The following is a 25,007-nucleotide window of genomic DNA, read 5'->3' as shown; positions in this document are numbered from 1 at the left end:
TAGATATGCGGTGTTCCCTAAGAGCTCATGTGTGAGACAATGCAAGACTTTTCAGAGGTGAAATGATTGTAAGATGTGTAACCTAACTGGTGGATTTGTCCATTCATATGGATTCACTGGGCAATAACCGTACGTAGGAAGGGTAGGGTATGATTGGAGCAGGTAGGTCACTGGGGGTGTGCCTTTGGGGTTTGTATTTTGTCTCCAGTGAGTGGTGCTCTGCTTCTTTGCTGCCATGTCTTGAGCTGCTTTCCTCCACCATGATGTTCTGCCTCACTTTCGGCCCAGTGATATGAGGTCAGCTGACCATGGACTAAACCTCTGAAAATGTGAGCCAAAATAAACTTCTGCTCCTTGTTCTCATGAGGTCTGTTGGTGATGGCAACAAAATGCTAACTAAAATGGTAGTCAAGACATAACTGAAGCAGTGATAAAAATTATCACATGGAAAGCTCTCAGTGAAACCATAGGATCCATAAGGTTGGAGGAGGTGGCTATCATTTTACTGCCATGTCAGTAGCCCTTGGTAGAGATGACACACATGTATAGCATAACTGCTAAATAAAAGAAGACCCATAGAATAAAATTATTGAAAAATTCTTTACTTTTCTTAAGAACTGCCTGTGTCTTGAAGACACTAAACTCACAGAGCTTCACAGGCATGCAACCTGTGCAGTTACATGGGGTCCCTTGGATTGATGCTTTGCTGTCACTGCCTTAAAATTTGCTGTTTTTGAACATGTGACCTCACAATTATGTGGTTACTTCTACCTGAGAGTCACCCAGATATTTATGGTCATTTTTTTTAAGAAAGTTGAACATTTTTCCGCATTCTTCCCCCCTGAGGCACATTTGCTACATAAAGAAAGGTAAATTAGTTGGACAGATTTGACACTTGGCTCTTTTCTTTGCATTGTCTTACAAGGTTCATGAATCTTACTTTGCTGTGATAATTTTTAGGTACCTGCCTTTCATGCTAGACTGGAGCTTCTCAAAAGCAGGAGATGAGTCCTTACTGTTTGACACAGAATTTGACATGTAGTAAGTGACCAATAAATATTGAATAAAAAAATCATTACAAATGATTAGTCTCTATAAAATTCAGGTGTGTTAAGGGTCATGGGGAAAAATGAAATCCCTTAAATCTCAAGTGAATATGTCATCACCAATGTTCAAGGCTAATCCTACAAAATACAAACCAACAACTTATATTCTCTGTATGTCCTTAATGTTAGCATCTACATCATGTTTAGAGGGTCAGGCTGCTTTTTTCATCTACTTTTAATCACACTTATGTAATAAGAAACAAATATTATGACAATCTAGCTCTGTCACATGTAAATTGGTTGACAAGACAGAGCATATAGGTGAGTCTTAAAAATTGTTTTGATCCCCCCAGAGATTGCTGGCCAAGCTGTCTGTTCAACCTATCTATATTTTCAAAATGTACTTCAAAAACTGTGGGCAAAGTGTCACATGCCTGCTGAAGGAGCTACTCTGGGGTTGTTATTGTGAATTGCATTAAGTTTCCCTCATTAAGTTCTGGCAATTACGATGGAAAAGACTGCAAGCTGGAGGGTTGCAGTTTGATCAACCTTGAAGGGCTTAAGTAAATTTAAATTCAGTTTTCACCAGTCTTAGGAGGTTTAAATAAATCTGAATTCAGTTGCTATCATTTGTAAATGCAGGAGATTTCACATAAGAATTCAATTTCTGACTTCTAAAACTGGAAGGCAGGCGACATCAATGTGCAGCAACAGTCAAATGAGGTAGGAGCACCATGGGCCGCCCTGGGGCAGCCAGATCAGCAGAAGCCTCTACCAACTTGCCTACAGGGTTGGCTTTCTTAAACCTGGCACTCTTAACTCATTTTTGTTACCTGCCTGACCTCTGTAAGTCTTGAAGTGTCAGGTGACTTGGAGAAAGGCTACTCTGATGACCCAGGAATGAAAGAATGACTGGCCAGACCACTGAAAGTGTTCTGAAAGGTCTAGTTCCCTCTAATCCATTTTACAGGTGAAGATGGTCTCCATTAGTAATGCTTCCCTCCTCCCACAGTTTCAAAGACTTCCAATCTACTATAGCTGGGGTTAGCAAATATTTTCTATAAAGCGCTTTGTGGGCCATACAGTCTCTGCTGCAACTCCTCGATTCTGTTATTGTAGTGTGAAAACAGCCACAAAAAAATACATGATGACCAGGCAACACTGTGTTCCAAAAAACTTTATTGACATTACTGATAGTGGTTAGATTGGGTCCATAGGCTGTAGGTTGCCAATCCCTGGATTAGAGTATAAGATGCAAATTCTTTAGCCTGGCAATCAAACTTGCCCCTGTTCTGTGTTTGCCTATCTTAACTTTTCAGACCCAGATCTGTTTCCACATGAATACTATGCCAGTTTAGTTAGCAGAGTGTCCTTGGATAAATCACTTAATTCCTTTGGCCTCTATTTCTTCATCTGTTAAAAGTAGGAATAATACCACACCTAAATAACATAGCTGATGTAAATATTGAAGAAAATATTACATGTGATTACTTATCATGTATCCATTGCTTCACTTCACTCCATGTGCTTTATAGTCCAGCCAAACTATTATCTTTGTACATGGCTTTTCTCACCCCTACATCTTGTTTTCACTGTTCCCTCCATGATTGCCTTACTCATTTCCATGTGTTCAAATTCTTCCCATTCTTCTATCCCCAGCTTAAGGGCCAAAGTCATGAAAGCTTCCTTCATCTCTCTTAGTCAGAAGTAATTGCTCTTTTCTCGAGTGAAAAAGCACTTTGTGACTCTCTAAAGGCACTTAGAGCTTTTCATCTTAGAACTGGGTATCTGATTTCCCTTAAACCATTGGAAACACTTGAAGACAAGGACCAGGCTTTAGGCATATCTGGGACCCTCCCTGTTTCTACATCTATCACTGTGCCCTGTAGAAGTCAGTTCTTAGCAAATACCTGACTAATGAATGACCTGCATCAATAACTTTTTCCTCATGGTCAACAGTTTAAGTGTTTAGTAAATACTCACTTGTAAAATGATTCCTTTTTGCATTTATCTTTTGGGAAAAACCCATAAAAACACTTAAGAACCTAGTTCCAGTTATCGATGAGCTGATTGAGTACTAAATGAGGCAAGAGAAAGGGTGCTAAAGGCCACCCAAAATGAACTAAAAATTTATACATGTCAACCTATATATACATTCCAGAATTTCTAAAGGTATCCACATGACTTTGCCCACAGGAGACTGAGATTTACAGAAGTTATATAACTTTGTTCCACATCTGGAATTAGCTTCTCACTTAAGAGGTAAGAACATCTTTTGCATCTAATCAAAGAAAATCTGCTGGTTAGACAATTTCCAGGTACATGTATGCTCAACCTCCTCTTTAGCTCAATGGTTTATGGACTTGTTTTTGTTTCTGGCTCAGCTGTTGTTCCCATTTTTATTTCTGATTTAAATATTTATTCTAGAATATCCCACATAGTTGCTCATGGATACTAATAGGCAAGTACTTAGACTTGATGTTAAAGGCCAATTGGGGAGGCCGAGCACGGTTGTGCATGTCTTTGATCCCAGTGGCTTGGGAGGCAGGAGGATGGTGAGTTCAAAGCCAGCCTCAGAAATGGTGATGCGCTAAGCAACTCAGTGAGACTTTGTCTCTAAATAAAATGCAAAATAGTGTTGGGGATATGGCTAGTCAAATGTCCCTGAGTTCAATCCCCAGTACCCCCGACCTAAGAAAAAGGTCATATGGCAAGCCCTCTCCTCCAAAAAAAAAAAAAAAATCTGAAATATAGGGGGGAAACCCATATGAACATGCTAAAGAAAGAATATACCTATCCTCAATTCATAAATGGCTCAGTGAAAGTTTTGAAAATCCTCTCTTCTTTCTTATGAGGACACCTATACTCCCCCCAAGGAGTTGTTGGGGGCCCTGGCAAAGTATAGTTGCTGCCAGTGTTTGCTGAGAAAAGGCACAAGTGTGAGGCAAGACAGTGCAGTGTGCCCTCCAAGGCTCCTGGCCGTGAAAGGGTGGCAGCCTGGTTTCATGTTAGAATCACCTGGAGTGGGAGTTCTGCCTTTACCTAGAATATAGAAAGCTGCAAGAGAACACTGATCCCATCCAGCATTGAAAAGAGCAGGATAATAGACAAAATCATCATTTTTCTTCAACCCATCAGAGAGCAGAGGTCACAGGCACCTGGAACGCTGCGTTCAGTCACATGCTTTCCCATAGAAGTTTAGGCCCCCAACTATTGTAGCCTTGTTTTCTGGGAGAGCGTAAAGGTGAACACACTCTGGGCTCTCTACAGGCTAGATTTATGTGGCTGTAGCTAAACCAAACTAATTTGGAATCCAACCATTCATGGATGGAGGGAACATAGTACCATTTTTTTTCTTTTGATATTCAGTATTTCATTGGTTTATGATACTACAATTATCAGATTAACTAAAGTCATCATCAGTATCAGCAGACCCTGGGGTCATCATCAAGTGCATAATAAGAGAAGCATCTTCATTTTTGACAACAGGATTGAGCAAAAACAACCAATAAAGAGATGAGATATTGAGGGAGTGGGATAATGCTGTGTCCGGGCTGCTCGCACCTGTCACAACTGCAAAACTCAGACCTTAGAGCATTAGTTGCAAAGTGTCTTGCAAAGGGTGTTATTAAGCAAAGGTGCTTCGGGGAGAAGGGGAAGAGTTAGGGATCCCTTTAGATCATAACATCTTTTAAGTCCTGCTTCAGTAAGAAAAATTTTGTTTTGTCTATTGAAATTTCAAACATGTATTCATTTGTACAAGAAGTTTTTTTAAAAATTTTAATTTCAGCTGGATAACTCCTGTGTATGGAACTTAAAAGGACCTACTGAGGCTCCTAGAGGGGAATGGAAAACAATCTCCCTCTTGCGGAGAACCACAGTCAACAGAGGCCTCTTCATAAAGATTTGTCCAGGGATATCTTGGAGGTGGACACTGGATTTGAGATGATGAGGCTTCACAAAGGATGATTCTTCTGACAGCCACAGCTATCAGATTCCAGATTTGGGGATCTAACAACTATTAAATCTACAAAAGTCAAAACATGGCCAGCAGTACTACTGTCCCCTACCTATAACCTTCCAGATGTGTTCTGAGGTTGGGAGATCACAGATCTCTGGCAAACAGTCATAGTCAGGTATGTGAGGACAGACGGGGATGAGCACAAATAGAGTAAGTACGACACTATCACTGTGCTACTAAACTTCAAAGAGGAAACCTGACCAGCCCTCCAGTAGTGTGACCTGAAGACATCACTCACAGCATGACACAGACCACGCGCTTCCTCCATGGCTCTCAGTGTCAATGACTTTGGAAACACCGGTGGGTGAAGGTAAAGAAATGGGAGGCACTGGGGGATCATGGTTCATGAAGCGTGTGCCAGGAAAAGCAAGACATCAGATCAGCCGTGATGTACGTCTCTTTTAGGAACTTAGTATCACTCTTCACTAAAGAAGCAGGCCAAAATGGACTAGAGAATGGGCAGAGTGTGCTCTGTTGCCAACCCTCATAGAAATGGACCTCTTAGCATGTCACAGAGAGCACCTAAGCTCCCTAAAAAGCACAACGGCCAAAGCTGAACGTCCAAGCCACTATACCACAAGATTCATCCTCAAAGGTAAAGAGAGCTGAACCTAGAACCTCTCTAACCAATTCAAGAACTCTATGTTCTCATGACTATTTTGAAATATACGCAGGAACACTATGAGCCACACGTGGAAAAAACACGTCTTCATCACTGGCCCAGTTGATTGTGACCTAGGGCCCTTTGAAGGGTGAACAGGTCTTTTGAAGTGGAAAGGTATCTCCTAGCACCTGTAAAATAAATGACTTGCCAGTCTGCCTGATCTATGTGGGTTGGTTGTGCAATCCCTATTAGGGCCAGCATCTTCTACAAGCAAATGATGATACTCTTGTGGTCTCCTTCAGAATAAAAAGTCAGAGAAGGGGTGTAAGCAACTGCAGAGATGACACACCAAATTCCTATTCACTTCTTTTCACAACGATTTTCTTGCAACCCAGGACTAAGTAACAATAGGCCATGGCACAAGGAGCACCTTACAGACTTTAGGGAGGAGTAGAGGGACTTTGTTGCCTCAGAAAATTCACTGTAATATGAATTATGGTTCTCAGAGGAGACTGGGCAACAAGTTGATACTTTCCTTATAAGGATTACTTAAAACATAGATGATATTAACATTACAGAGGCTGTAATGTGCTTTGAGGAAGACATGGCTACATCCGGTCTTTCAATACCCTATAAGTTAACAAAAAAGTACGGCCACCAGTTTGTTGAGTCAATTTATTCCTCTGTAGCCACAGGAGAAGGGACTAATGTCCAGGTTCAGTTCTAAATAAGTGCAATCATGGAGACCTGCCAGGGGCTGTGGGGACTGCTGTTATTTCTACCCTTCCTGACAGAATTCACTCAACTAGGCATTTCTGAATTCTGATTATTTCCACCATAGGCCACGGTTATAGTTATGAAAGTCAAAAGAATAAGTAAAGTCACTCTCTACTGTCAGTGAAAAAGCAAACAACAAGAAGACCAAACTCAGGCTGGGATTGTGGCTCAGTGGTAGAGCGCTTGCCTAGCATGTGGAAGCACTGGGCTCAGTTCTCAGCACCACATATAAATAAATAAATAAATGAAATAAAGGTTCATCAACAACTTAAAAAACAAAAACCATTTCATTAGCTCCTCAATGTAAAGGGAAATTTCTCTCTCACTGTAGGAGCTGACAAAAACATCACAGACTAGTCTATCTGGAACATTTCCAAAGGGCAAGAAAATAAAACTCAGAGAAAGGCCATAGACAAATATGAAACACTGTAACTCTCAATCCACTTATCTCAGGCAGGCAAACAGGGCCACATACTTAGATGGACACACACTCTTCTTGGCCCATTCTCTCCTCAGAGCCTGACCCTTGACCCTGGCTACCTCTTTCCCCTCTACTCTCATGCCCCCCAGGTCAGCCTCGTGGGCTGTCATGGTAAGACAGACCAGCAGGAACGAAATACAAGCCGTAGGCTTAGAAGACTGAGCTGCTCACACATCAGGATCTATCGTCTAAAGGTTATTCCATGATAAATTAGCCCATCGTTTCTACTTCCTAAATCTGACAATTTTCTACACCCCATTCCTCAGTAAGATATTTTTCTGTTTTCAACTAAGGAAGTCCTTTTGGAGACTGAATTTCAGCAGTTACACAAATCAGCCACTTGGTAGTTTTTGTGGGTTATCACTTGTAGTACCCAAACACACTTTGACTTGGAGTGATTAATTGCAGAACAAAGGCTGCTTCCGTTTGCAGAGCTTCTCCTCCAGGCCACAGGGGAGTGGAAGTGGAGGGGGGCTAGTCTTGCCCTGGAATGCCTGATCAGTTAAAGCCAATCACTCTGCACTTGGTAGACATAACACTCTGAGCCGACCCAGAGATCTAGGTGCAGAGTGAAAGGTAACAGCACTGCCTCTCCTCACTTGGGAAGAGGGCCTGGGAGACAGCTTGGAAAAGTGAGGGTGGCTCTGTGTTATAAACCTGCAATGAAATGGAAGTGCACAGCTCGTCTTTGGAAGACATTTCCAATGCTGTTAATGAAGACATGCCTGTGCTTGCTGATGTTGATTCCCCTTTTCCTTTTGAACCCTGTACCACCTAAGGAGTCTCACCAAAAACTCACACTGATCAGAGCCTGTTTGCACAGTGACTAGAACAAAAAGGGGAGGAAGCAGGGGAGATTGTCTGGAATAGGGAGCCTTCCTGGCGCCCCTCAAATCATACTACCCAGGCAGCCCCCTCTGTGCATCTCTGCCCAAGGCAGGAGCTGTCAAGAATCTCACAGATAAGTAATTTAGAAATATTCTGGCTGAATGAAGGAGACTTACTTTGGGTTTCCATTGCTCTCTGCCAAGCTAGAGAAATAGAGTGTGGACAGATGCTCTCTAAGGTCCTGATTTGAGCTCCAAAGAGGTTTGAGGCTTGGCACAGCAATAAATCCCAGGGATCTTCACCTCCTTGTTTTTTTTTTTTTTTTTCAAACAAATTGAAATTAATGCAATCAAGAACAGAGAAGGTGATTGTTTTACCCCATCAACTAATCTTTCTTGTTCTGAACATGTCTATTCTCTTTAACAAAGCTATTAAGATTTTTCGATTCTTGGGCAAAAGTGACCCATGTGGGATATATTTGAGAAATTCCACCACCACAATCCAAATAAATAAAATGTCTCATCTCTCTACAGCAGACAGCAAATCTCATAATCAGTTTCAACACGGCAAAAGAAAATATAATGGTCATTTATTTGTTCAAAAATATTAATTGAGCACCTACTATGCATAAGGAAACAGAGGTCCTAGAGAGAAAACAAATTAGTAGAAGACATTGTACTTATCTTCTAGGATCCTACAATTTACTTAAGAAATAAAATGTTTATTACCTAAAGAATGAAAACAAATTAGTAAGTGCCAAAATTGGAGGCTCCATAAACACCCATAGTTTTGGAGGAGAGAGAGAGAGCTCCCAGAGATTGGAGAAAAATAAATGAAGCAGTCTGTGAACAGTACATTAAAGTCTTACAAAAATAGTTTCATAGCTTATATATCAATTAAGACATACTAGATATTTTAAAAGAATGTGTTAACAGATATTTTTGAAGATTGTGTTTAAATTTAGTGGTGAGAAAACAAATTAGTAGAAGGCATTGTACTTATCTTCTAGGCTTTATATTCCAGAAATATGCAAAAACCAGAAACCATGGTAGACAAAGCACTCAGAGAAGGACCCACCAAAAAGAGAGCACTTAGTTAGGCTGATTCCAAAAATCATACTATGTGATTCCTCCAAGCAATGTGACCTTCTAGAATGTTCTCGTTTCTTCCTTTTCTAAGTAGTTGAATTTATCTGCTTTATCAATCTGTAGCTCGTTTCCTACCTAAAACTGCAGGAAATTAAGAGATACCAGATCACCAAAGTCTAGTCCCTAAACTTGGCTGAGGGTAAGGTAAGGTAAGGTAAGTTGTCCTCCTTTTTCCCACTTCTGAAGTTAATTTTGTACATTTAAACAGAGAGGCAGTGGAGTCAAGGCATTTATTGAGGCAATCAAGCACAAATGTTCTTGCTCTGCCATCCTTGTGGGGAACTTCTAAAACCACAGATTCCTAGATTCCAACCTCTGGGGTTCTGATTCAGTGGATCTATTTATAGTGGTTCTGAAGATCTGGCAGTTTTGTGAGCTGTTGATCTCCAACATTCCCCTACTGGCTTCTTCTGTGTTTCCCTTCAACGCCCTGCTGAGGGTATCCTTTTTATAGCTAAATATCCTTCCAAAGCCCTCTCTAGCTTCTACATTTCCTCTGCATCATTTTCTCCTCCAAACTCTCATACCACCCGGGATTTCCAGTGCACACTTGCTACCAATTGACCATGCTGTGAAGCCCTCTCTATGTCAATAAACATGTTTCTAGCCCTATGCTGGAGAACACACCATAGAAGACACAATGGAGAACAATCTTACATCCTGGAGGTGGAAGGAGACACACCAAATGGCTAAAATAACAGGTTGGAATGAGTTAAATGCTAAAGGGTGGTAAGAAAAACATTCTGTCCAAAGACCAGGGAAAAGGTAATTCTTCGTAGGAGGATTTCAGACAATTTCTAGAGGAAATGGCACAGCAGTGAATCCCAAGGATGTGGGGGAGGTTGTCCTTAAAGGATGACTATTTCCTGATCAGAAAATAGCCAGGGATGATGCAGAGTGAAGAGATTATCTAATAAGACCACAAAGCAAGAAGGCAAAGGTGGAAGAACCAGAAAGTAGTCATTATATTAGGATGTGGATAGGAAATGAGGCTGCAAATGGGTTGAGGGCAGGTTCTTGGAGGGTCAGCTGTAACTTGGGAAAGAATATGGACTACTTGAAAGAGCTCAAGCTTTAGTGTCAAAAACAAAAAACAAAATCCCCCTAGGATTTTATCCTCATTCGAATTGGTTATTAGTGAAACTGTATTACTCTCTCATCCTTATCTTTTAGGGTTGCTGTGAGGACTCAAAATATTAATGAATGAAAGTATCAAACATAGCTATTTCTCATCTCATTATTTCATGAGCAATGGGAAACAACAGAATATGCTTACAGAGATTGATCCGGTCTAACTTCTAATTTGAAAGCTAGCTAGATGCAATGTTAAGGGACAAAGAGGAAATAGAAAACCTCTAGGCAGAGAGAACAGTTACAGGGATGTTTCAATATCCCAGGTGTGAGATGACGAGGTCTTGAGTTAAGACAGAGCCACTGTGAGTCTAAGGCAAAGAAGAATGACCTCAGAGGAGCAAAACTGAGAAGTGTCAGCAAGAGGTGGAAAATGAATCTCGCAGCAGTGAAGATGATTTGGGTTTCTTGCCTGTCTTTTGCTACTATGAGGAGGACAGTGTTGCAACTGGAAGTTAGGAAACCTAGGAGGGTTGGGCCTCAGTTGACACAGAATGACTTCTAGCGGGGACATGATGAAGTACAGATGAGGGCTGGGCATCTTTAGCAATGTCCCAGTGTGCAACAGAAGATTTACCTAAAACTTAGAAAGGAGGTCAGTTCTGGATAGGAATACTGGAAAGGTCTTGGCAAAGCTGTGAATATCGTTGAGAGAGGGTGAGGGTGGAGAGAAGAAAGGAGGAAGACTGAGACCCGAACCTTGCAAAAGGTCCACCCTTAAGGAATTAATGAAAAAGAGAAGTTAATGGAGGAGGCAGAGGGGCAGTCACCTTCACAGAAAGAAGGCCTAAGTATACTATCAGAAATGAGGCCTTTCAAGATAGAAAAAACTACCAGCATCATCAAAAATAAGCATCAGCTGGGTTAGCCATTTGATTTTGCAATTAGAAAATGTGGTAAAGGCTGCCAGTGATATCAACATGCCATTCTCTTGCTTCCTTCAGTAACAGAACCCACAAGACTTTAGCTGGGCGCATGGCTCCTGGCTAAGCCTGCACTTCTTAGTCTCTGTTGTGTATGTTCATAAGACAAAGTTCTCCCCAATGGCTAAATCGGGAAGAGACATAAGCACCTTCTAGCTCATCCTGCTGAAAGCACAGGGTGTGCTCTCCCCTGCCCTGCCTGGAACTCAGGAGTGTGGTGGACACAACATGTGCCATTTTCATTCAGCCTTGTGACTAGGGATAATGCCACAAGAGAAAGGGAAACTGGGCCCCTGACATCTAAACTCCTTACACCAGATTGTTACACAAAGAAAAATTAATTTGTCTCTTAAATGACAATTATTTTGGTCCTTGTTTTGGAAGCCAGGACTTTATAGATATAAGAGAGAGGGTGTGGTGAGGAAATGAATATAAACCATTCTCCTAAAAGTGAGAAGGGAAAGGAAAAGATAGCTTCAAGAGGAAGGATGGTCAATAGGAGTGTTTTGTTTTAAAAATCCAGGATTTTACAATTATTGACATTTTTTAGTATATATACTCTCCTTGTTCATGGAATATTTTTAGTTGTAAGGAGGCAATTTAAAATTTTTGCTTGGGAAACTAACAAGTAGGTTTTATTTTTGTCATTATGATAGTTGTATTCATAAGTAAGGTCTTTGGGGGCATTTACTGTTTGTGTACTTGCACAGAACTATTTTCAAATGGGACTTAGGAAAATTCAAAGTTTTGCCAATTAACTAGAGGGTGATCATTTATATTATTAAGAAATCCCTTTAAAATAAGAAACTTCTTAGCATTTAGGTATACATAAACCATTTAATTACATAATGGAAGGCTAGAGAAAAGAAAGTCACTTGTTAGTGAAATGGTCATGTATAGAGGTCAGTAGGAAAGCAGAATTCAATACATAAATATTTTAGTTTAAGGAGTTTTTTTCAGGAATAACAAAGACATGAAATACCTGCAATGTCTGTCCTGCACTCAATGGCCCTTTTGTGGGTTGAGGGGTGACCATACTAAGTTCTAAACTCTTGATCCTACAGCAACCCAAGCAGTAGGGAGCTCTCAGAACCACCCTTGGGATAACCCCAAACAGCCTGGAACTATCTGCTGTCCAGGCAGTGGCAGTCACATAATTAACCATAATAGCTGCACAAAATATACTTAAAACAACATTCCTGTTGGTATTTAGCTGCACTAAAATAACAAAGTAACTACCCATTCCCCCATGTGTAAATTATAGATATTATGGTTATGTACATAATGAAATTTCTTATTTGCATTTCACATAAAATTCACCAAACTCTTTATCCACTCATTACTTATCCATTATGGGTTTTTTAAATAGCACTTTTAAAAAGTTTGCTTTGGCTCAGGGTGAATTATTTGCCCAGACTTTATTCCTGGAGTCATGACTCCCCTGGGCCTTCTTCACCTTTTGCAAATTCATAGCTCATTTTGTGGGGGTGGGAGTGGTTTGTGTGTATGCATGGGCATATGTGGAAGCAGTCTTAATATTTCCTAAATGATGAAATATCTTATAAGATATAAATATATCTATAACCCAGAGGAATTAAATAGCTAAAACAATCATAATAGGCAGAAAAGGGATAAGGAATATACCATAAAGGTAGCAGCAAGAATTAGGTTATCTCTTTGCCATCATGCATATACTTGGATAAAATTTGTTGATACATAGTGGAAGAAAAGAATGTGCTAAAAATCCAATGAATGTTTAAATATTAAGAGAGACACAAATGCAACAGTATATAAGAAGGTAAACAGGAAAAGCTGCTTTCAAGCTTAAAATACAATCTTGAGGAACTATAATATACCACCAAATGCATTGTTGGATGTGAATAAGCACAGGAAAATATTTTTTTTGTGTGTTAGTTTAATTAAAAATATGTGATCCTCAATATCAACATAAATATTTTACATGAAGAACTAGGGGAGAGAGGCAAGGTAATTGTAGACACTGACCAATTTCAAGAGGGCAGTGACAGCTTCCAAACTCTCCCCCATTCATCTGTCAGACCTTGGCTTGAATGTCTTCCAATATAGTTCCTAATGAGTTCAAGAGCAAAGAGAGGGATTATCTTAAAAATTAAAGATGGAGGTCTTCAATCTATTAGAAAAAGTCCTTTCTAGATTGATAGATTCATAGGGGCTTTGAGCTAGAAGAGATCAGAGCTAACATTTAGTTCCTGTCTCATCCTAATGCATACATTTCATCATAGGGACAACTGGGTCCTACATAGTAAATGGCCCACGATCATGAAGCGAATTAATGGCAGAGTGAAAGGTTAAAATGTTGATTTTTGACTCTGTCCACTAGAGGTAGAGGTTTCTTTTTCACTGATGGGCACTACCTATACTCAGAAGGAATAAGAGAAAGGACTGGTATGCTTCCCTGGAGGATGAGTCTTGCTAATGGGGTAGTACAATGACTGGGTGGGCACAGACTGAAAGTCTGGGGTTTAGGGGCTTCTGGATTTGTGTCTGGATACAGGAGTTTGCTCTTTTGCCTAAGACTATCTTAAATTAAAAGGAGAATTTGATGCCATGAATATACAACAGACAGTAGATTGCTCTTCTAGTGAGAGTTAATTGACAGAAAAACCATGTCCCAGTGAATATCTTATCTCTTCTACTCAACCAGAGTGATGCCTGACACCAGTTTAATGATATAGTTTATTGCTCACTCAAAAGGGACAGGAATATTGGAAGTTTTCATAAGTCATTTGTGTGTCTATAGATTCCTCCTGGTTTTATTAGGGGCAGCTGTTGCCTTGTTATGGAGATACATTTATCTCAACTTTGCACCAAGCTAATGCATATGCATGGCAGTCACGCTAAGCAGACAAAGTAGTAAACATTCTCTATTTAACCTAAAGTTAACCTCACATGGCCTAACATAGTTTTCAATACTTTAATTTCATTTGGAAATAGAGTTTAAACAAAACATCATTTTCTTTTACAAAATACTATTACTGATTTCATTTTCCCAAAATATTTCTTAGCTTTTAGATGACTTCCTTTTATTTATATTTTTTACTTTTTTTGGTTCTTTTTAGTTATACAGACAGTAGAATTCATTCTGATATAATTATACAAGCATGGAATGAATGAATATATATATATATATATATATATATATATATATATATATATATATATATATATATATATATTCTCCCCATTCTTTTGGATATAAACAATAGTAGGATTCTCTATGGTGTATTCATATATGGACACAGGAAAATTATTTTGGATTCACTGCACTGTCTTTCCTTTTCCTATCTCCTCTCCTCTCCCTTCCCTTCTTTCCCTGTTGTCTAATCTACTGAATATCTATTCTTCCTCTCTCCCTCCATATTGTGTTAGCTTTCACATATCAGTGAAATATTCAACCTTTGGCTTTGAGGACTGGCTTATTTCACTTAGCATGATAGTCTCCAGATCCATTCATTTACTAGCAAATATCATAAAGTCTTTCTTCTTTATGTCTGAGTAATACTGTTTTGTACATACATATCACATTTTCTTTATGCATTCATCTGTTGGTGGGCACTAAGTTCATTCCAAAGCTTGGCTATTGTGAATGGAGCTGCTATAAACATTGATGGGGCTGTGTCACTGTATTATGCTGATTTTAAATCCTTTGGCTATATACCAAGGAGTGGGATAGCTGGGTCAAATGGTGGTTCTATTCCTAGTTTTTTGAGGAATCTCTATACTGCTTCCCAGAGTGGTTTTCAAACATGTTTAAAAATAAGTGGGTTCAATTTCTTCTGATGGGATTCAAACTACATTTTTTTCCCCCTAATAGCTACATGATGTCAGGTTCATTTGGTTAAGAATTTAGTTTTTCAGAATGTCTTTGTACTATTCTTGTTGATGATGTTATGTTACCTCTTGACATTCAGTATTGTTGGGACTTCATGAATTTCTGGGGAATGATTAATCAAAATAATAATATCAAATATCATTAAATAAATGTCAAAACAAAGTAATTATATTGTTTCCTGTTTAATTATAATAGGAAAATTTAAATTATTTTGCTTATTTTATCCTAATGAATATATGATTGTAAGAGTCTGAAAGCTAAAATCCTTAGCAGATAGAAAGACAAAAAAAGAAAAAAATTCTTACCTCACAAGAAAACCTGGATGATCACTTTAACTGGATAATCACTTTAACTGGTCGAACAGGAATATACATAATGTGCTATTGTTTCCTTACTAATAGATTTTTCCAAACAAGTTGCTTCCAAAAATATTTTGTAAGCTGTCATTAGCTTTCAGAGATGTTGCTTTAGGTGGGAAACCTTGGTGATCCATCTCACAAAGCATGGCTAGAAAGAAGAGACCCTGAAACTGCTAAATGAGAACTGAAAAGTGTCTTGTGAAGTCGTGACCCTTTAAAGGTGTTGGTTTACAGAGTGTGAAACAGGCAATTTACCAGCTGTACCCAGGAAGCTACTCTGAAAATGCTATGGTGGGGAATCAGAGAAAAAGTCATTCTGAAGATGGCTAGATACCACCACCACGGCAGACCCACAATTAGTTTGGTCTAACTTCTTTGACAGGGGAAATTTCTTAATTTGGAATACAATTCAGTATTTCAACAGAAGATTATTAACATGAAACACAATCCATTACCCTCTCTGCTGTTTTTTTTTGTTGTTGTTTATTATTATTATTATTTTTGGACCATTTTTAAAACTCGAAGGACAAATTCACTAAGGACTATGCTCAAAATGGGACATGCAAATTCCTTATCAAAAGCTGCACATTCAGAACCCATTGCTGGGTTCCAAGCCTTCTGTGTGGATCTGGAGAGCCAGTGGGCCCACTGCCATCCTGTTGAAACAGGAAGAGGAGCTCACTCTACCACTCTCATTAAGAATCAATTTTGTGGAAGTTAATTTTAGCTTACTTTTAAGGGCTAGATAAGCAGATAAGCATTGTTGGGTGCCAAGAATTTTAGAATGTTTTTCATAATGTGGTCAACAACCCATTTTTTAACATACCCCTTGACTTTTCTAGATTTTATGAGGCCCATAATTACATTTTTTAGGGGGGTGGTGTGATATTTCAATACATGTATCACAATGTGTAATACCTGGTCAGGGTAACTGCAACATCCGTCACCTTAAACATTCTTCATTTCTTTGTTGAGAACATCCTAAATTCTCTCTCCTAGCTATTTTGAAAAGTGAAATTATTGTCAACCATACTTATCCTGCCATGCTATAGATTTAAATTTTCTCTCTTTGATTTATCTATATGATAAATATACCCAGTTTAATTCCCATATTCCCAAAGAGGTAACTATGGAAAGACATGTCAATAAACTGTTTTTTGTTTTTCCTTTTTCTTTCTTTTTCTGTTTGGTGGAGCTGGGAATTGATTCCAGGGCCTCATGCATGCTAAACAAGTGCTCTACCTCTGAGCTATAAGCTACAGCCCCAGTATTAATAAACATTCTTAAAGCTCTTTGACTTCCTTGGAAAGAATGGCTTTTTAAAAAAAGATTCCTTGAGAAAATATTTAGAGACTCATTAATACTGGGTAAAAAATCTCTAAATTTTAGAAATCTTAAAACAAGTTCTTAAAATAGTGCTTAAAGGTCAAACATTAGTAGAAGTTTTGTGCATGTTTAAGAACATGGGATGTATACTTTTCTTTGATTACAAAGTGAAGAACAGAAATTATGGCATTTTAGGTCTCTCACTGTTATGTGAGATATAGCTTCTATAATTAAATGAATTGTCTCCTTTGTTTTGTGGAACTTTTTCTCCTTCCAGGCCATTCTGAATGATGCTCTCATACATCTGTTCTTCTAGAGCTAGTGGAAGTCTAAATCCATGTCACCCTTTACAGGATAGGAGCAGTCTAACCACAAGAATAATTTCTTTTTTGATAAACAGGGCCAATGTCAGTCTCTCTAGAGAGAATGAACACACAAACACACACACACACACACACACATATATATATACACACACACACACACAGCCTATATTCAGGGCCAATTTTTTTTTCTACCCCCAACTAATAAAATCAGGAGGCTGCGAGGAGGCTGAGCGGCGTGCAGTTTGATGTCCTCAGCAGGATACGGGGAGTCAGAAGTGACGCTGTAAATCCAGCACGGGGCTTCAACACTGTGTGAAGTGTGGCCTGAGCCTCGGAGATTTCCCTTTGATGCAAGTTCAGTATATTAATGGGAAAAGCATTCACTTTTATTTGTCTGTACTGTCTGCGACGGCGAGGCTGCCTCATTTAGGTTGGGCGGACATGAAAATACACAGAGAAGCAATCTGTTGCAAATTAGCACAACTCTCCTTTCATTTGCTAGCTAGTAATTAGGAGGGGTTAAGAAAGTGTAACTTATCAGATTGTATAAGCATATCTGCTTGTGTGGACAGCAAGCTTTCTCCCAATTGCCCTAGGAACCCTGAGGCAATAATCCTTCCTGGATGTCCACTTGATCCAAAAGAAAACATGGGCGTGTGTGGAATATACACACTTTGTTGGGTTGGAAATTAATGCCTGAGGAGCATTAATGCTTTTTAGTACCTTACCTTTCTTTAGAGATGTTTTTATTCTCCCGTTTCCAAATAGCCTTGAAGTCACTGCAGAACTCATACCACACCATAAACACGTAGCTCGGTGTGATCTCCTTCTCACCGGCCTTTGGCTTCATTCCAAAATATCCTACTGTTGTCTCAAAACTGCAACAGGTAAGGGGAAAAAATGGAGAGAGGTAGACGATGAGAAACTGTCAATACCCAAACCCACCGGGGTGTGGAAAAGCAGGTAGCTTGCCACACACCTATTCTCTAAAGATGATTTCTGGCTCGTGGCTACTATAGTATACCCTAAGCCTCAGAAAACTAATTTGTCCAAACTGATTTGCCAATAAGTACAACCTGATTGGGGAAACTTCTTATATCTATTAAAAACAGCACATATAACCTAAAGAAGTATGTACGTTAAACTTCTTGAGTTTGTTCTTCATCTCAAATCCATGTCGCTTACCTGCTCTTCATTTTGTGTTTAATGACTACAAGACTGATGATATACTGACTCAATAGCATTAGTAGTAGTCAGGTAGATGTCCATTGGGAACAACTAAACTGCTGAATGTTTCAAGGAAAATCAGTTCTATCTGTTTTCTGGCATACTCTGGCTTTGTTATCTTGCATTGAACCCTCAGTATCTATGACTCAATTTTCTCAAGGGTACAATAGGAGACTCAGACTATATGATCTTTAAGAGAGTTACATTTAGACGCTTGATACCATATAAAGACATAATCTACCAACAAACAAAAATAGATATAATTGTGAAACTAGCAATGTTTGGATGAAAAATCACCTCTGATCTTGAGAAACGATCTCCAATCTGATCAGAAAAGAACTCAGATTTTCCAGAGTAGATTTCTAGATATCATTAAGACCTACCCCATGGAACCTCACTGTGTAGCCGACTTCCCAGGCCTCCCAAGCAGCCCTCCTTGGAGGCACTAGCTTTGCAGCAATTTTTAGCTCTGAACTCAATCTTTCCCTCTTACCCTCACCCACCCCAAGCCACACAAGCTCATTTGCCACAAGCAAGAACACTTAAATAGCCCCCTTTTCTGGGGTGTTGGAAACTAATCAAAGCAGGAGTGGCTGGCCAGGTTTATTACTCAATACCCTATCATCTGTTCAGACACAGTGTCTTTTTTCTTTTTCTTTCTTTCTTTTCTTCTTCTTCTTTTTTTTTTTTTTGTGACCGTCCTGAATACTGAGTTCCTAATGGAACTCTATTCAATGGCATATATAAAACCCTGAAGTCCCATTACTATTATGGAGCATACTTTCATCTCATTCTCAGTTATTGGGCAATATGTATCTCATAAGATTTTATCACATTTCACAGATGAACTGTTAATTGATTCCATGGCTACGATTAGGTGAGATCCAAGCTGGAGCTACAGCTCTGAGTCCCATAAATTCTTTGTGCTTCTGTAAATAACAAATCTGTTTTTAATGCAAATGAAAACTACTGGTCAGGGAGTTTTGGACCCTGGTTATTAAAAGACTGAAGTGCATACGTGGAGAAAGGCAAGGGCTGTAGTAATCTCTTAAGGGGTTCTCTGATAATTCCAACCAGTAATCAAAGAAAGTAGCAAAGTCCACTCTCTGCCCAGACATGATTTCTAATGCTGTGGCAGTCAAAATACTTATAAAACCAAATGCGCACTCTACAGCATATTCAAAATGGAAATTATACTGACTGCAGTATGGGAACACATAAGGGAAGAGTTCCTAAAGCAGCAGAACATAAGTTTCCTATAAGGTCATAGGACTTTAGAATTGAAAGGGAGTGACTTTAATATTCTCATTTTACAGATAAGAAAACAGAGGCATGGAAAGATTGAATGACTTCATTCATTGACAGAGTTGGGTCTAGAACTCAGGTCCTCTGACTCCCTGGGGGAAATGCTCTTTCTGTTCTTCCCTTCTGTGGTTCATGCTCACTGACAAAGGCACTTAGATAAAATAGTCATTTTCCTTGTTTCTACCTTAGACACAGTTGCCCTCTATATCATACAGAGCCAGAATATTCATCACCCCAGGAGGGCTCACCATCAGTTCTTCTTTTATGTTCACCTTCAATACAGACACAGATGGACTTGTGCATTAACAGAGAAGAGAAAATCTCCCGTTCTCTGAATTTAGATGAAGAGGTTATTTTACAGCAGGACATAGTGATGAGCACAGTGAGTCTCATCACTGAGATTCATGGAACACCCACAGCATTCCCTGGAGTTTAGATTGTGAGACGGAGACATTGCAAATACAGGTGCTGCTTCAGAAAATGGCATGATTGTTGGATGGTGGTTATCATGGAGCATGAGAGAAGCATGCCAACATCCCAGGACCTCCCTTTTCCCACTTCTAAACTAAAGTCAACCACTGTCCCCTTGGCCTTTCCCTGTGAGTCCTTGCTTGCTCCTCTGCATGGGGATAAAAACTAAAAAGAAACACCCAATTCCAGATGTTTTTGTAACTGCTTTGGGAATGCAGAAAGCAAGTTACCCCCCTTTGGAAGAATCAGGGCAAACAGAGTCCCAGAGCATGGTGTGGTTCTGGGCTCTGCAACTCTGACAAAGATGAAGTTGCTCAGAGGATGTCCCTTATTCGATTTCAGTGTAACCCCTTTAAGGAAAAGCTCAAAGCCAGACTATGAACCCACAACTGTCTGATAAGATCTAGACTATTGTCCTCCCCAGACAAATCGCTCTTCATTCCAAATTCAGTTTTGATTCACAGAAGACTGATTGTTGAAAACCTTCTGAAATCTAGGCAAGAAAACTGCTGATATTTAGCCACCAGGATAATTTTCTCCAATAGACAGGAAACAAAGAATCAATGATAAGTTTTGATATTTGTAATTGTCAGCAGATAACTCTAAAAAAGCATTTGGCTTTTAAAAGATTGATTTCTAATCATATGTTTTGTTTTATACAATGTTTTTATTTCTCCCTGAGCTAGTCCCTGACTCCTTTTCCCTCATGCTATAATTCCTTGTCTGATCCGTATCATTTAAATTCAGCCAAACATCTTTAGAGTACAGACAACGATTTTATCAAAGAGCCCATAGCAAAATGAACTGTTCTACTTTTACAGCGTTGGGATGCCAAAGCGGAACACATCCACTTACTGGTTTACATGCATGCCTTCAGAATCTGCTTAGGAAAAGCAAATATTCCTTAGCCTCAGAGTAAACTGTTTCTCTTGAGAATAAAACATAAGAATTTACTAAATCTCACACGAATATTGCAACAGTGACCACAACCTCCTTAAAGAGTATAACCAAACAACTGTGGTTTCTCCATTAAAGATGGCATCTGACATATTTCATGAATGACATGAAAGCTAGACTACCTTCGCCACAAAGCCACGGAAAACGCTGACAACCAAAATTTATGATTCCCCTCAGCATAGCTAATGCACAGCAGCAGCTTCGGCCTCTCTAAGGTGGGCCCCTTTTTCCTTTACTGACAGTCTTGAAAAAGGATTAGAAATTTGACATCTACCCTGCAGCTAAATTTCTATTTGGTCCAATACCAGTGTGCCCTTGTTGCCAGTCTCTTCTCTATGAGCTATTTCTATAACACAGGCACATACTCATTTTATATATCGAGGAAGGAAATTTTAGTGTCGGATAAGAACAGTAGGGGGCACAAAAATCTAAAAACATAACCAGGTAATCATCTTAGTTTTCAATGATTATCATGACAGATTGATACTCATGATTCAAGAACAGGTCTGCACTCAGAAAACTACAAGATGTGCCTTAATCTTGCTTTCATCAGAATTTTAATTTTCTTGGCAATTACAGTAAGAAGCGGGGCAAGATGTTGGCACCTGTCAAAGCAGGGCAGACGGCACTGTCTGGGGGTTTTCAGTACACTCAAAAAATGTGGCTAGAGCAGAGGAAAATGGCTCATTTCTAGTTTGTTCATTTGGATTTAAATTCTTCTCCTCACCTATTTATGAGGCTCATGGTTTCCTTATATGCTGCTCCCTACCCCTACGTTCTCACCTAATTTTCTAGCACTTTTCAAATCAGTCCTAATAAAACATATTTCAGTCCTCTGCCCTGAATTTGAGAATGGCTGTGTCTATTTCTAGTCACTTCAAAAAGGGAGGGACAACCAAGCCGACTAACCTGTCAACTAGCAAAAAATAAAGACCTGCAAGGGCTCATCATGCATGATTATTAGGCTATCTGGGATGGAGGGTCTCACTCTGGTGCCTACTGAGAGACAGAGAGAGAGAGAGAGAGAGAGGGAGGAGCAGGGAAGAGGCCTAGAGTGGGTGTGAGGCTGAACAGAAGACCCGTGAGGTGTCTCCCAATTCTGGGGGAATTTTCCAGATGCTGAAGCTGTCCCTTCTTTCCATCTGTCCCATTGTCTACAAAAATCTTGTAGACTATATTTGAGGAAAGATAAAGTCTCCTAGGTGTTTGTAATAATTGGATTAAACCAGTGGTAAAGGATCAAATTGTTCCTAACTTCCATAAAGTGGCCGAGGAGCAGAGCAGTGGAGGAGACGCAAATGGATGGGATAGTGTCACAGCACATGTATGAGGCAAGTCACTTCTGAATGATTCTCCATTTCTTGGGAAAAATATCCCCAAGTCTTGTAAAAGAGCTTTCACCCCAGCTCCCAATTGAACCCTACCATTCCTGGATGCATGATTTTAACAAATGGAGTCTAAAGAATGGCTACTTAAACATTATGGAAATGAAATAATCCAGTCCCAAAAAGACAGATACTGCATGATCCATTGCTTACATGAGGTCCCTAGAGTACAGCGTCACAGAGACAGGAAGTAGAAGGATGGCTGCCATGGACTAGGGGAGGGAAATAAGGAGTCAGTCCTTACTGGGTACAGAGTTCTAGGTGGGGAAGATGAAGAAGGTTCTGGAGATGGATGGTCACACAGCAATGGGAATACACTCAATTATGGATGATGATGATGATGATAAAGAATATCTTCTCAAAGAAAGAATTGCAAGTAAGTCAGAATTTCTTACCTTTTCTGTGCATTCTCCAAATGGCTTTCTTCCATTTTATGTTCCTTTTTGGCTGTGAAAGAGAAAATAATTATGATTAAAATGATATTTTTCATCACACTCTTTGTATAATGGGATAGCTTTGAGTGCACCCATTGATTTTTACAGTAAATCTGAGTGCAGGAATTTACAAGCACTTGAGACCCCTCACTTTGCTACATCTGCCACACTGCTTTCTTGAAAACAGAGCTAACAGTGACCAAATAATCTTGTGTTTCTTCTGGGACACTTTTGAGAGTGAGAGGGAATGATATTAATAATTACACCTGGACAAAAATATAAATTGGAACAGTACAGGGCAGATTGGTAGATGTGGTCACTTGGGCCACAGCCAGACAAGCTTTGGCATGTTCCTACCATGTTTCCCTCACCCCAAAACAAAATAAATCCACTAGTATTTGCAGCAGCTCTTCTGGGACTCAAATAAACTCATAAGTACCCACGTATGCACACTCACACTCACAACTCCTTTGGCAGTCTGCTAAATGCCTTGGAAAAAACATACAAGACTGCTCAGGAAATCAATGATATGAGATATGTAGTCTGAACCTACAAATTAAGAACCCATGCTCTGTGGGGACTGTCTAATAAGGAGGTTTCACTTTTTCAAACACCATCTTCTCTGGCCCGATAAAGAAAAGAACATACCTCATCATCTGACATGTCACCCACTTCCCCTTCACAACCTGGTGATTACCCTTTTCCTCCTACAGCCTCTGTATTTCTGACAGATTATTTCTTTACTCCTTTGTCTACCATACAACAATTGAATGTAAGCTTCAATAAAGCAGAAACTTCATTCACCTTGCTTTCTGTTACAGATGTAAATGTGGGAAAGGACCCATGTAAATTATTTAACAAAAATGCATTTATTGGATACCACTTACTTAGAAGGAGAGATACTAGCTTTCCTAAGCATTAACACTTTGTTCAGAATATGAACATGAGCTATAGATTCTGAGGCTAAAGTTTTATACTAGTATCTCCAAGCATAATACATTTCAATTACTAAAATTATCTTGCTTAATATTAAACTAATTTGGTTTTGGTCAGTAAATCATTTTGGGCAGGGCTTAGTCACAGTTCTAGTCATCTGCTGCTGTATGTTCCTCTCCATGGTCATATACCTAGCAGAAATCTCTGTGAAATAGTCTGGTACTCAGCCCAATCAGACATTGAGAAATGACTTTCAGTAGTGAGCAGGTTCCCCCAAAGGTGAATCAAACTAGCTATTTGTTCTATTCTCATCCAGTGAAAAGAGAGAGGACAACACCTCTCTCAGGCCTGAGTGCCTTCCTGAAGGACCTTAGCTTTTCTCCATCACTAGATGGTTTCTAACTGGGTACTTCCACGCTGTGCTAAGTAGATTGTGTCCAAGTATCACTGCATATGAACTTAATGACAAAAAATACCCCATTCAAAGTGACTTAAACAGTAAGACTTTTTAATAATTCTATGGGAAATAACAGTGTCCAAATGTAAAAGAAGGTACTATGTTTTTTAAAATATGTATTTGCAGTATTGGGGATTGAACCTAGGGCCTCAGGCATGCCAGACACTCTACCACTGAGCTGCATCCCAAGACCTTTAAAATTTTTATTTTGAGACAGTCTTGCTAAGTTGTCCAGACTGGGCTCAAACATGTAATCTTACAGCCTCAGCCTCCCAAGTTGCTGGGATTACAGGCATGCACCACCATGTCCAGCTAAAGAAAAGTGTTATTTTTAGTTTTTTAGTTGTCAATGGACCTTATTTTATTTATTTATATATGGTGTTGAGAATTGAACCTACTGCCTCACATGTGCTAGGCAAGTACTTTACCACTGAGCTACAAACCTAGCTCAAGAAAAGTGTTATTAAGAAGCAAAGAACATTATAGTAACTCTGAGTTTTGGGGAAAAGAGTCTTGAGAATGAGAAGAATTAAGAGGTCTGAATTCTTCCCACACCCAGGGACTATGCACAGATAGAAAAGGCCTCCTCCCCATGTGTGACTTAGAAGCTTTTCCAGCCTAAAATACTTCTCTTACCACAACATGTGAAAGTTCCAACTATATCATCATACATTTTAAGTCTCTAAGTCAAATTCAAATATATTAGATGGAAAGAAAATGTTTAAAAGACTAGGGTCACAAGCTCAATTTCTAATATCATCAACAAATAAGGTCATTAAGGGCCAAGTGTAAGCATCTTAATGTCCTAAAATTCTATTCCTTGTTTCTCCATGCGGGAACTGGGGAGTCTTATTGTGGGTAAGTGAACAGGGAAGTGGGAAAGCCATGTTCCATTTAGGAGAGATCAGAAACTTGTCAGCAAAACTTCTACTTTTTTGGGAGAATCTGAAAAGGGATTTTTAAATGAATATCTCAACTTTTAAAAATGTTTTCC

The 25,007-nt window shown here is 39.4% G+C and overlaps 1 protein-coding gene across 3 annotated transcripts in view; it reads right to left on the bottom strand.

The window, feature by feature from the left end:
• The window catches only part of Fmn1 (formin 1), a 370,333-nt gene that overhangs the window by 9,467 nt on the left and 335,859 nt on the right, over positions 1–25,007 (bottom strand). For all 3 annotated transcript variants that reach the window (XM_027926187.2, XM_027926188.2, XM_027926189.2), the window contains 2 exons: positions 22,582–22,633; positions 17,570–17,719 (listed from right to left, as the gene is read on the bottom strand). In XM_027926187.2, the coding sequence (XP_027781988.2) occupies positions 17,570–17,719; positions 22,582–22,633 (202 nt within the window). The remainder of the gene's footprint in view (positions 1–17,569; positions 17,720–22,581; positions 22,634–25,007) is intronic.

This window comes from Marmota flaviventris, chromosome 2, assembly GCF_047511675.1.
Source record: "Marmota flaviventris isolate mMarFla1 chromosome 2, mMarFla1.hap1, whole genome shotgun sequence".
Lineage (NCBI taxonomy): Eukaryota > Metazoa > Chordata > Mammalia > Rodentia > Sciuridae > Marmota > Marmota flaviventris.
The sequence above is the reverse complement of the archived record's forward strand: the minus strand, read 5'-3'. Positions and strand labels throughout refer to the sequence as shown.